The sequence below is a fragment of the Oncorhynchus mykiss genome, chromosome 16, assembly GCF_013265735.2.
Source record: "Oncorhynchus mykiss isolate Arlee chromosome 16, USDA_OmykA_1.1, whole genome shotgun sequence".
NCBI lineage: Eukaryota > Metazoa > Chordata > Actinopteri > Salmoniformes > Salmonidae > Oncorhynchus > Oncorhynchus mykiss.
In genome coordinates, this window is record NC_048580.1 from 17,593,218 (window position 1) to 17,606,147 (window position 12,930).

At 44.7% G+C, this 12,930-nt stretch overlaps 1 protein-coding gene across 1 annotated transcript; it reads left to right on the forward strand.

The window, feature by feature from the left end:
- The first annotated feature begins 2,942 nt into the window (after positions 1–2,942).
- LOC110491483 (homeobox protein MOX-1) lies at positions 2,943–10,385 on the forward strand. Its single transcript, XM_021564967.2, has 3 exons — positions 2,943–3,978; positions 8,212–8,378; positions 9,567–10,385. The coding sequence occupies exons 1-3, from the start codon at positions 3,489–3,491 to the stop codon at positions 9,687–9,689; spliced, it is 780 nt and encodes a 259-aa protein (XP_021420642.1). The 5' UTR covers positions 2,943–3,488; the 3' UTR covers positions 9,690–10,385.
- Positions 10,386–12,930: the final 2,545 nt, after the last annotated feature.

Sequence of the window (12,930 nt, forward strand, 5' to 3'; positions counted from 1 at the left end):
GACACTGTTCATTTACTTTGCTCTGTGACGCTCTAACTTCCAAAGACGAAAGCCCTGTCCAGTAACAGCTCCGATCCCACTACCCACTTGGCACATGTATATTTCTGGGCCAGGTGGAACTGTCATAACCTCTCAGCTACAGGTTGTCACAGTTTTATGTTGTTTGGATATCATATTTGTTTGATATTCCCGAGGGTGGTTTGTTCCACAAGTATGTTTCCTCGCTTTTGATTTGTCTGTCCTGAAGTAGCCAACTGTAGCAATGTGCTCAGACTCTCAAAGATGTTGTGTTTAATTGCAGAGCAACTTCTTAACCATACTGAACTCTCGTGTTATTCATTGTGGGTGGTTTAGTTGACCTGTAGCATACTTGCTGTTTTGGAACTCTTGGCATGCAACCTCTGTGCCCTCTGGTAAGTGATACTCTGGGACGTCAGTCAGTGTTGTAGACAGGCTAATCTACTGAGTGTACACTGTGGCTACCGTGTGAGCTGGCTTCACAGTGACAGTTTGGGTCAATATTGTAAAGAGTTACAGGGTCTGACATTATTACGATCTGATTTGATCTGATGCCTTACTCCACCCACTACCCACTTCATGTCGATCTCAGGTATAAGCCACATATTACCTGTGTACTATCTGATCGGTGTGACCACAACTCTACGACTGTATTACAGTAGTAGCCTCGATAAGGCCTCTCTCAGAGGACCAGCAGCAGAGATAAGGCCTTGGCTCCCACAATAGGGAGCCCAGAGAACCTAGTGTAGTATGGGTCAGTATGGGTCATCCTGTCAGCCAGCAGGGACTGATGGAGGGACTAATCCCACTGTTGCCCGGACGATGGGTCAGATAAAACATGAAAACTCAAACTCTGCCCCCGACTGGTTTAATTTTACATTTACATTATTTAGCAGGTGCTCTTATCCAGAGTGATTTACAGGAGCAATTAGGGTTAAGAGCCTTGCTCAAGGGCACATTTTTCACCTAGATTTTTAACCTAGTTTGCTCGGGGGTTCGAACCAACAACCTGACCCAACGGTCTTAACCGCTAGGCTACCTGCTTGAGTGACTTACACATGAGCGCACACACATACATACACACACACATACAATAAATATGCATCCTGGGAATAGGAATTATGGGAATTAGGGTTGAACCATAGTAGTTGGTTGATTTGATTAGTCCAAATGGTACAGATTTAAATGGCTGCTAGCTTTTTACACTGCAGGTAAAACCAATAGCTAAACGTACTCATTACACACACACACACACACAAAGATGGCCCCTGGTCTGACCACAAATGCCGTCTAACCTTTGCACCCTGCGGTTCGTTATGGCCCAGATTGCCAGTAAAAAGGGGATGCTTCATGGCTCAACTATTCGCTGGGTAAATGGAAAGAGGTTGTATGTGACCTGAAACACTTCATGGTCCCACTGAGGCAGGCTGTGTGTGTGTGTGTGTGTGTGTGTGTGTGTGTGTGTGTGTGTGTGTGTGTGTGTGTGTGTGTGTGTGTGTGTGTGTGTGTGTGTGTGTGTGTGTGTGTGTGTGTGTGTGTGTGTGTGTGTGTGGTGCGTGCGTATCAGACAGTGGTGAGGTCCGCTGAGAAAGGTCGGGTCAGTAGGAGGACAGAGAGAAGTCTCATCTCAGGTTTACTCAGAAACATTCTGTTCTCTTCTGTGGACATGTGGTTGTGTAACGTTAGTGGCTCAGGGAGAAAGTGAAATTGAAAGTGCAATACGGTACTTGGAGGATGAATTTATATTTTTTTCGATTCAATTTTTAAATACAATAATAACTCAGGAGATACAATATCATGATCAAGGGCTTTTAGTAGTTTATGAATCCGTTTTTTCTGATTTAAATCGACTTTATTATAAACAAACATAAATATTTTTTGTTATTCCTTTTTATCTTTCACTCCTCAGAAAATACTGAGAAAACACAAGCTGTTGACAGAAGTGTCACAATGTGTCACAGTACATTTTTTTATGTGTGAAACATAGCACAGTGTAGCCACAATCAATCAGATACCGTGAAAAAAAGCTAACTGTAAAAAGTAAACCTACATTAATGACATTATTTTCCAAGATAATACACAGTAAGAAAATATGAATTGGACTATTTCAAATCTAAAATACTGCTCTGAAATCCCGTATTCCAACTGACTACACTAAAGTGTACTCAACACGTGTGAGAGTCATTAGCTACCAAATCCAACCAATTCATCACCCAAACACTAAATGGAATCCTGCCAGGCCAATTAGGCTGTATAGTACACACACCTCAAGGCTCAGGCCAATTAGGCTGTATAGTACACACACCTCAAGGCTCAGGCCAATTAGGCTGTATAGTACACACACCTCAAGGCTCAGGCCAATTAGGCTGTATAGTACACACACCTCAAGGCTCAGGCCAATAAGGCTGTATAGTACACACACCTCAAGGCTCAGGCCAATTAGGCTGTATAGTACACACACCTCAAGGCTCAGGCCAATAAGGCTGTATAGTACACACACCTCAAGGCTAAAGACATACAGAAGCATGAAGCTATTTCTGAGAGAAACAGTTTTTAGATTGTAGAAGACAGACTGGGAACCAGGGGTGTAGAGAGAACGCGTGGAGGTCAACTTTCCTCTAAAGAGTGTAGGGCTAAAATGATGTGTCAAAAAACACTGAGTAGAATCATTCGCCCGCTGGACCTTGACTCTCATGTGTGTTTTACAGACAATGTCTCTTAAAAGAGCGACGCATCTGGAAAGGCCATTACATTTCTACTGTGATTAATAGTTGATGAGGCAGGGTTGGTGGGGTTGGTCGCAGGGTACCCACATGTGGCCGCCAGGGCTCCTCCTCTTCAAGCTCAGGTTACACACTCTTACCCACCTATGTGTTTAAAAGGGAGGAGGGACCACTTGTCAGGAATGTCTTAGAACTGTGAAAACAGCCAGCCCAGTCGGCAGGGAGTGTGTCAGTGTGTGTGCAGACGCAGGGGCTAACCTAACACTCCTCTAGCAGCACAGCTAGTCAGATCATTTGTCCACTCGCCGGTGTGTCTGAGAGTGTGTGTGGAGTCTTGAGGAGCTGCTCTCTACGACATCACACACACGAGAGGGAGACCCACTAAGCAGAGGAAGGTCTCCATCCTTACACATTGGACTGAGGACAGTCAACAAGCCACGGTCAGTGACAGACAGACAGACAGAGTAACTTCTTCCACAGTTGGATGTGCTGGGGAGATGATGTGCTTTTGAAACCAACAAGCTGAAGTGGATATTAACCCCGTATTGACAGAACCGGAGAACTCTCTGAAGGGACTTTCAGCTCTCAGCAAGGACCTCACTCCAGAAGAGAGAGAGAGTTAGAGAGAGAGAGTGTGTGTGTGTGTGTGTGTGTGTGTGTGTGTGTGTGTGTGTGTGTGTGTGTGTGTGTGTGTGTGTGTGTGTGTGTGTGTGTGTGTGTGTGTGAGCATTTATCGTGTGTATCATCATGGATCAGCCAGCCAGCAGCTGCATGCGGAGCGCCCACCCCGGCAGCCCCATTTGGGGGTGCGTGAGGAACCCTCACCCCGGAGCAGGGCTCCAGTCCCCCTACCAGCAGGCCCCCTTCTCCCTGCACCAGAAGCCTGAGTTCCTGGCCTACACAGACTTCTCCACCTCCTGCCTGGTGCCCGCGCCCCACGCCAGCTTCCCCCGCGACGACAGACTCTACCCAGAGCCCCATGCGGGCTTTCAGAGGGCCGACTGGCAGTTCCCCCAGTGTGAGACGCGGGGCCGGGCGCAGGAGGCCTGTCCGGTGGAGCCCGTGGCAGTGGGTGGTGAAGGAGTGGTGGGGGGCGTAGCAGGGGAGATAGACAGCACAGGTGGGGACAGGCTGCCAGGGGCAGTGGCCGGGTGTCTTGAGGGGGAGTACTCGCCACAGAGCATGGCATCGGCCGACACAGAGAAGAAGAGCTCCAAGAGGAAGAGAGATATAGCAGGTGAGTCAGTGATACGCCAAGATGGGATCAGTTGGGCTGCTGGTAAATACCATGACTGGAAAGATGGGGAAAAAGACACCACTTCAGTAGGCCTACATAGAATGCAAATACGAGTCAAATGCCGTGCAGAGACAGAAATTCAATCGCGCATCTCAGATTCGACACATCCATTTGCACAAATCTATTTGTACAAACCCCTTTTCGTCATGAATACACAAGAGAGATGTGCTATTCTGCAGGGAAAATCTCACCAGAGTACTCTTTCAGTGGACAATGGTATCACATTCACTACTGCCCATGTCATTGCTGGCAATGGGACAGAGTCTCTGTATCGGTTTCCTCACCAAAAGACAGTCTTGCCCTGGCGCCTGGACACGTAGGTATGCAAAAGGTGACGGCACGTTGTGTTCCAGAACAACCCGACTGGACCAGTTGCGTCCTCTCATTGTTTTTAAGCCTCTTCAAAAAATGTCCAATTTACTAACGCAACATCTACCGTAAATCTTTGCTGCACGCGTGTATCCTTTGTTTCATGGCGACATGACAACTTTCAGGAAGCTGCTGGTATAAATCAACTGAGATGTTTGTCTGCAAAAAAACTCGTCATAGCTCATATTCTTATGGTGTTACACGATGTGGGTCCATGAAAGCAAATATAACATTAGATTTCTTTGCAAGCAATACCATTGCAAGCATTATAAGCAATATCAACATCAACAGGCAACTGTTTATTACTTGCAAGTGCCCATTGATAATGGATTGAAATATCTCATCGTTATCGATGATGTCGCCTCATCAGACCAACCGGATACCACGTTTCTAGTACAGTAACTGATGTGCATGAAGTGCTAATTCCTGAAAGTCATACCATCTTTAATGACTTGCTGTTGAGTTAATAGCCATGGGAACGTTTTTCATTTGTCTTCTAGCTGTAGATGTGTTATTCAAATACACTCCCAATTCCGTGCTAGCTGAATGAGAGGAAAAGCGAACCTGACTGTTTTCAGCACATCTGGTAAAAGCATTCCCCTCAGCTTTCAGCCACGCTATGGAAACCAAACCTGCCCTCTCTAGAATGGGGGAAATCTTTTGCAGATAAATGTATTACCTCCTCGATCAGAATTCCAGTGGCTATATTAGGACGGCCAAAACTGCGATGCAATACCCACGTTAGGAAAATCACGTAGGGCTTGGAGACATTCAATAAACGTGTCTAATTTAAGATCTCCTTCTTAGGGAACCAGACACTGGCCTTAGGCACTTAATTGGGGGAAATATAGATTTTTTTCCCTTTTCTTGGGTTACCGTATTGCAGCCCTCCCTCAAACATGCCAGACCACGTCTGGTAAAATCTCTTGCCTGCAACCCCACTTTTACATTCTTATCCATTGACATTTTCCTGTCGTTAAGCCGTAACAGAATATCCCACTGAACACATGCAACACGGTTGACCACTGTATAGACCCAGTATTTCATAGACGACCATTCAAACGTGCATTGAATACTTTGACCTAGAATTAGGAATATACCCTTAAGGCATTGATACAGGCTGCATTTCCACTAAGGACTTACCACACACCAGGGCGTCACCAGTGTTTAACGTTAGTGTGAGTTCTCGTGTTATTGTGTTTCCTTCAGGAGAGTGACACTAAAGACTTGTGTTCGAGCAGAATCCACAACCTCTGCCTCATCAAACAGAGAAGGTGTTAAAGTTCACAGTGACCCATTGTTATGTAAATGACAGCTGAAAAGTACCAGTGGCCTTGCCTTGGAACCAAGTCCGAGCAGGTCTGCTGGAGCCATGGCCCAGTGAGACACAGGTGCCGGGCCCACGTAGATGGAAATAAAAAAAGTCTGAGCGTTTTGGGTAAAACGCCGTGGCAACTCTCTAGAGGAAATTCGACAACAGTGCGACCATATTTAGGCATATAGCTCTATAATGATATGATTCACCTTTATTCATACTTTCAACCATTTAAAAAGGTTCAACCTCTATTGGTGTGCAGGTTACTACATGTTTTGACTGAAGGAATGACAGGCCTCTCTACAGGTTGAATACGTTTTTATAAACCATTTGTACGAAGTAGTTCAGAGATGCCCCGTTTAGTCTAACTCAAGCAGGATGAGATATATCCAACTTCATTACAATAGCGATGCATTTTGAATGGTGTCTAATTAAATGCTTTTAAAATGATGCTTATCATAGCCCTGTTGTAATAATACTGACACAGATATGACCTTTTTTTTGGTAACTAGATGTTTCTATCTTCAGAACAGTTTGATAGTGCTGCTAAACCTGTTAGCATTTCAGGGAGATTTTTTATGCATTTCCCTGACCACCATCTGGTTATCATTGTTCATTTATCAACTTTATAACAAATCGGCTGTAAACAATTTCAGTAAGAACTTTAATAAACATATTACCACTCCAATATAAAACAAATTATGACACCATTTAGTTTTACTGTTTAAAAAAAAACATATTAGAGGTTTACACATTTATTTTTGCACTTTTATTAACCTTGGCCCACACTTTAATACATGAAATAATAATTAAACAGTCTGAGAAACCCCCACGTATTCACAACATTCTTAATTGAGTGTTAATTAAGACAAATTACTTTTGCACTGTCACCCCCCCCCCCCCCCCCCCCCCCCCCCAAATGGCAAATGCTGTTTGTGTTACGGAGTCCCGCTGGGTGCAGGAGTTTCTCCCCTTCAGTTTACGGGCTCTGGCTGTGCAGGATATTTATTGAGGCTGGTTTACTGAGGGCTGGTGTGTGTGCCTACTAAATCTGTTCTGCCAGGTGTTCAGCAAACTAAACCTGCTCTCACATCTATTCAGTTCCACCAGACCAGACCAGGCCAGACCAGGCCAGACCAGGCCAGGCCAGACCAGGCCAGACCAGGCCAGACCAGACCAGACCAGAGCAGCTCACTTGGAACACGTAGTCCTTAATGGGGTTTTAATTGTAATAATTTGGCATTCTCAACATGAGACATTATAGGCTACAGGTTGGTCTCTCTGAATGGGAGTCTTTTGACTAAGTTGTATAGACACACACCTAGACATCCACACACACGCAAAGACGCATGCAAACAGACACACATGCACGTAGGCAAGCACACGCAGAAGGACGCGAGCAAAAATGAATATGCACACGCACACACATACACGCACACACACCCACACAGTGAATCTGGATCTGCCCAGTCACATCTGGACCAGGCACTGCAGTCCATTTCACAATCTGGCTCCATGCTCTGGCAAGCACAATGCAGAACTTCTCACTTTGACAAATTAGAACCATTTTCTCAAGATTACATCAGCAGCTAGTGTCGCTACCAATGCACAAGTATTGCCTAAAATCATTCCATATCATATAAAGTCGAGATTTTTAACAAGGAATGATTAAGTGGCTTTCATGTAGTTTATGCACATTTCATTTTCACCAAGGTTACCAAGAGGAAAATAACTCTCAAAATCTCTACCAACCAAAAGCCTTTGTATTCCCTGTCGTACACATTTGTCATACACACTTTACTACCCTAAATAATCCAAGTGAACCAGTTAACACAATGCAGACGTACAGCACATGATTTCATAATTCCTCTTTCCTCTGCTCTGCTATATCGGTAAGAGTGCTTCCTATTTTCCAGAGGCTGGTGAGGCAAGGTGGCTGCCAGGTTGTGTGTGAGTTACTGTGCGATGGCCGTCAGCCTCCTCTCCTCTGGCCTGGAAGGGGAAGTCTTCCTGTCTTCCCAGAGACACATACGTTTGAGCTGGACACGTCCCCGCCTTTGTTCTTAGAGGCTTTAACGATGTTCCGCTGCATTCCTCCCTAACTCAAGCCCTCTGCCGCCGGGCTTGGCGGTCCCCGTTGCAGGGCAGAGGAGTGTTGACTTGACCGGGGCATTGGTCGTTAGATAGTGTAACTCGGGGTGCATGGGAGTGGGACAGGTCAGGGTGGTCTCTCGCAGAGTGGTGGTCCGGTTGCTCTCTGAGTGTATACGACTAGAGCTCGGAGAGATTTGTTAGTTGAGAGGACCTCTGACCTCTTCTTTGTGAAATGGGCCTAATACCAGACAGACAAACCGCTCAACATGTGTCCAAATTCAGTGCTAAACCAATATACATCATGCACATCATTTGACGGAATAATTTCTCAACACTACTGTACATCATAGCATAGTCATGAAATAACAACGGCGTCCTCTTCTTGTGTTCTCCAGATATTCAGGACTTCAAGGTGGGCTCTAACTGCAAAGCGAGGAAAGAGCGCACAGCGTTCACCAAAGAGCAGCTCCGGGAACTGGAAACGGAGTTCACCCACCATAACTACCTGACCAGACTGCGTCGCTATGAGATCGCTGTCAACCTGGACCTCACGGAGAGACAGGTAACAACACCTACACCAGAATGTTTCTACACAATGACAATATTTAGTGGCCTTATAAGCCTATAGAAAGAATAGGTCTTTGAAAAAGAAGATGTCTCCAGCCAATTGCCTGACAAACAAGAGAAGAGAGTCTGTTGATTGGATGAGAATATGTGATTTGAAGGCCAATATTATTAACCACAAATTATTTTAAAAACGGACATAAAATTAACAATGCTCTTGATATAGTGAGCTGGATCATAGTTGAAAACTTAGTTGAGTCTCTGCTGAAATTCTGTTACCTACAACTACAGACTCAGTTGGTTTCTCGTTGATACCACTCATCCTAATAGGTGTCCAACTGGTTTAATGTTGGAAGCCTTCTCTTGTGATTGGGCAGCAGATCTTAGAACCAAGGCTAACATTTAGAAGGGTTTGGCAGTCTGTCCTGTTCCTCTCCCTAGTTCCAGCCCCTGTGCCCACTCCCTCCTCTGCCCAATGAGCCCATAGTTTCTCAGTGGCCGCAAATAGCCTGCTCTAAGATGAATTTCCCAGGCCTCTGGTGCTCAAAGCCAGCTAGGTCCAAACCCTACACTCTGGGCTCTGAGTCCCATTGCAACTCTGGCTCAATAATTCTTTATGATTTTTTCCGACGCATCGTACATGGCTTGGCAGTTTCCGTTCCTTCAGTCACGAGAGGTAGACAGTATGAGACGAGGGGACAGTCTTCATAAAAATAGTGTGGGAACAGACTAGTCTGTCCCAGTGTTGCCATGGGGAATGCTGAGAGGGATGCACGGAGGTCAGCCCTCCCTTGAGCTCGTATGTAGGTTCCCGGTCGGTACAGAATGGCGGCGGACTGGGTCCAAGGAAATTATGTCAAGGGTCATATTCATTGTGGTTATAAAGTAGACTATAGTAATCTGTGGGCATTTAGCTACTGCAACCCACTAGGAGTGTGGTCCAAAACCTGAACTTAAGCTTTACACTGAGACTGCACAGACTCTTCCACAAGCACCAAAAACAAACAAATGACTGACGTAGTCTCCAGTATTAAACAAAAAATATATTATTTCTTAATATTTGTTCTTAATTGACATGTTTCAGGGAGTGCAGCAGCACCCTCAGCACCCCTACTTCCCGTGGCTGTGACCACATACATGACTTGATGCAGGCATTGTAGTGACACCTCCTGTCTATGTCCTGTAGGTGAAGGTGTGGTTCCAGAACCGGAGGATGAAGTGGAAGAGGGTGAAAGGAGGACAGCCTGCTTCCCCTAACGACCTGGAGACAGACGACATAGACTCTGCTGCCTCACCCAGCTCAGAGTGAGGGGAAACAGGCTGTCCTGATAGGAGTCCCCCCCCAACACAAACATCCACAGAGAACACCAGCCATCTTATAATATCCCTGGAGAGTCGGTAATCATTCCCCCAGTGTTTCCCCTTTTGTAAATACTGTAGTATTTGGTCTGATAAGGTCCAACGTCTTTTTTACCCTTCTCTGTTGAATGAGGACAATATTAGATCTAACTTGAAAGGGGTTGTAATATTTTCTATACCCATACAATCTAACTCTTGGAGCATTACTGCGATGGGAGTATTGGAATAAATAAATGAAGGAGTGGATTAATCTTAGTGTAGACTGACTGCATGTTGCAGTTTATCACCCTGCCCGAGTGAGCACTTGTAACTCAGCGATGACAAGTCTGTGATTTAGATTATTTTTTTTTGAGAACATCTCCTCAGTTCTCGATCCGTAGTCATGGCCCTCAATGCTTGACTGCAGCCACCTGCGGACACTCAAACCGTTTCAGCGTTGCCAAACCTTAAGTGCCCCAAAATCTGATTTTATTGAAAGTTGTGTTGTTACGTTTTCCTAGAAACACTTTTTCTGTCAAACAAGTTTGTATTATTTTTTGGTACTTTTCAGCTTCTTTTCTTGCTTTTTTAACATTTGAAAGATATTGATGAAATTCAGATGTTGCCTATTGAAATCTGCTAAAATGAATAAATCATTTAAAAAAAATACTTTGATCATTTCTTCCAACCAGCCACACGTGAGTTATGAAGTGACAGTGTATGAAGCGTCTTGGCTAGATTATAGGACAGAACCAATGCTTGGCATTTACATGCTATTTAATCCAATTTAAATTACAACTGTCTGCAGATCGTCTGTCGCTAAGGCAACTATATTTTTATTTATTTCACTGTGTGTGTGTGTGTGTGTGTGTGTGTGTGTGTGTGTGTGTGTGTGTGAGAGAGAGAGAGAGGGAGAAAGAGAGAGAGAGAGACAGAGAGAGAGAGGGAGAAAGAGAGAGAGAGAGAAAGGGAGAGAGAGAGAGAGGGAGAGAAAGAGAGGGAGAAAGAGAGAGAAAGGGAGAGAGAGAGAAAGGGAGAGAGAGAGAAAGGGAGAGAGAGAGAAAGGGGGGGGAGAGAGAGAGAGAGAGAGAGAGAGAGAGAGAGGGAGAGGGAGATATGGAGAGAGAAAGGGATAGAGGGAGAGAGGGAGGGAGAGAGAAAGGGAGAGAAAGGGAGAGAGAGAGGGAGAGGGAGAGCGAATGTAGAGCTAGCCTTATAATCTTCATTAATACCTCATGTGGTGTGGGGGACTTTCCTTTAGTAGGATCTGATTAAACTCATTTGCGCCCACACAAAACCTGGTGTATATTTTAAAAAGTCCTCTTGGATGTTTTTACACTGGGAAGTGGTTTGGTCTGGTGTTCTTCCTATTGTAATAAACCCTAAGAAGATCATTCTGGTAGAAAGAAATTGATCTGACGTGGTACTGACATGGGCAGAAGTCGGCCTGCATTTGAAAGACGGCATTCACTTTGCACACCATCATCATTGCCATTCCAATCAGCTCACAAAGTGCCATTAACCTGAGGTGGAATCTGGCTCCTAAAGCCCTATTTGGGCCCCAAAACTATTTTCAACGGAAGCATCAGGCTGGGGCCAATTTGATCTCAACCCAAGTGGAACCCTCAGACAAGCCCACGTGAGGGCCCCTAGGAACCAGAAGACTGTTGGCTGACCGCTTGCGTATGATGGAAAAGGAAAATAATAGGTATGTATGGGTGAAAAGACGACTTCTCGAGTACAGGATGTTGTTGTAGCAGGTAGCCAGTCATCCAATTTCCTGCTTCCCAAAGAAAACAAGAGGTAAAGCATAGGAGTCCTGGGACTTACAATGGCAGGCCTATGCTCGTGCTGGTCGGCCCAAACAAAGACTTTAGAGGCTACTGCCCTCTCTGTTCCACCGGCGGGGGGAGAGGTTCCAAACACCACCCACGGTAGGGGTCAAATGTGACTGTAACGCTGACCTGGTAAGGCCGCGCAGCAGCTGCTAGGGGTGGAAAATCTCAGAGCCGATCCCCTCATCACTTCCTCTTCATTGGGCCTCTATTAGGGACTATTATTGTATTAGTGGTAATAGTAGTGAAAATAAACTATGTCCAATTGTAATGATAGTATTAATACCACTTGTGTAAACCAATGAACTTGGAATGTTGTTCTTGTACCACTAAGGTTTCTTTAAAAGGTCCAGGGTGGCCAAATTTATGGATTACATTTAATTCGATGGTATTGTGTTCTGGGGGAGCTGTACGTTTGCCAAAACATTGAAATACTAGGTTTTCCTTTCACTTTTCAGGGTGAATTATTGCAACAAAAAAACAGGTTCTTTAATCCTGGTTTATCTTGTATGTTGTATTTGTTTACCCGAAGCATACTCTCTAGAAACGTCTAAGTAACTGCAGTGTAGAAGTTATGCAAAATGTAGTTTTAAGAATAACATCATTTCCCTTCTTTGGCACGATTCTAGTTGACAGTGGCACAGACCTACATCTAAAAGTTGTTGCGGCAGATTCCAAACATCAGGATAGGGTCTGCTCAGTCAATATCCAACCAGCTTTGATTATGAAAGCAGACTTTAGTCAAAGGACATTCTTTAAATAACTCCTGACTTGCTGCTTTGTGAATATGACCTTTTTTTTGTGGGTAGCTCAGTAACTGCGCTCATAAGAAAACGTTTGGATGCGCAGCTGGTGACTTCACCCTGCAACGCAACGGGAACATTCTCTAACGCAACGGGAACGTTTCCTAACGCAACGGGAACGTCCTCTAAATATGGCCTTTCAACACACCGAAGAGAAGACTTCTGAAAACACAGAATTACTGTGAAAGCTGCAAAACTGACCTGAGTTCTCTGTATTTAACGAATGAGATCTCCGCCAAACCACCACTGCATCTATACACAAAACAAATTGTACTTGTGGTCTAGTGGTTGCCGTGTCATACATGACCATTATGAAAACATTTAGGATATGAGTCATTCACAACCTCATAACCGAATAACGTAAAGAGTAATACATACTATTATATAAAAAATATACTATCCATATAAGGTACGTTATTAGTGCAACAGAGGAACAAACAAAGTGTATGCACATAGCAAGACTGCCCTTTTACACCTTTTTAGATTATCCACATGATTTTCAAGGAAATGTGACCAACGTCAGTAGCAGACTTCAGGCTGGGTCAAAGAGCCAAATTCTTTTATTTTAACGCCG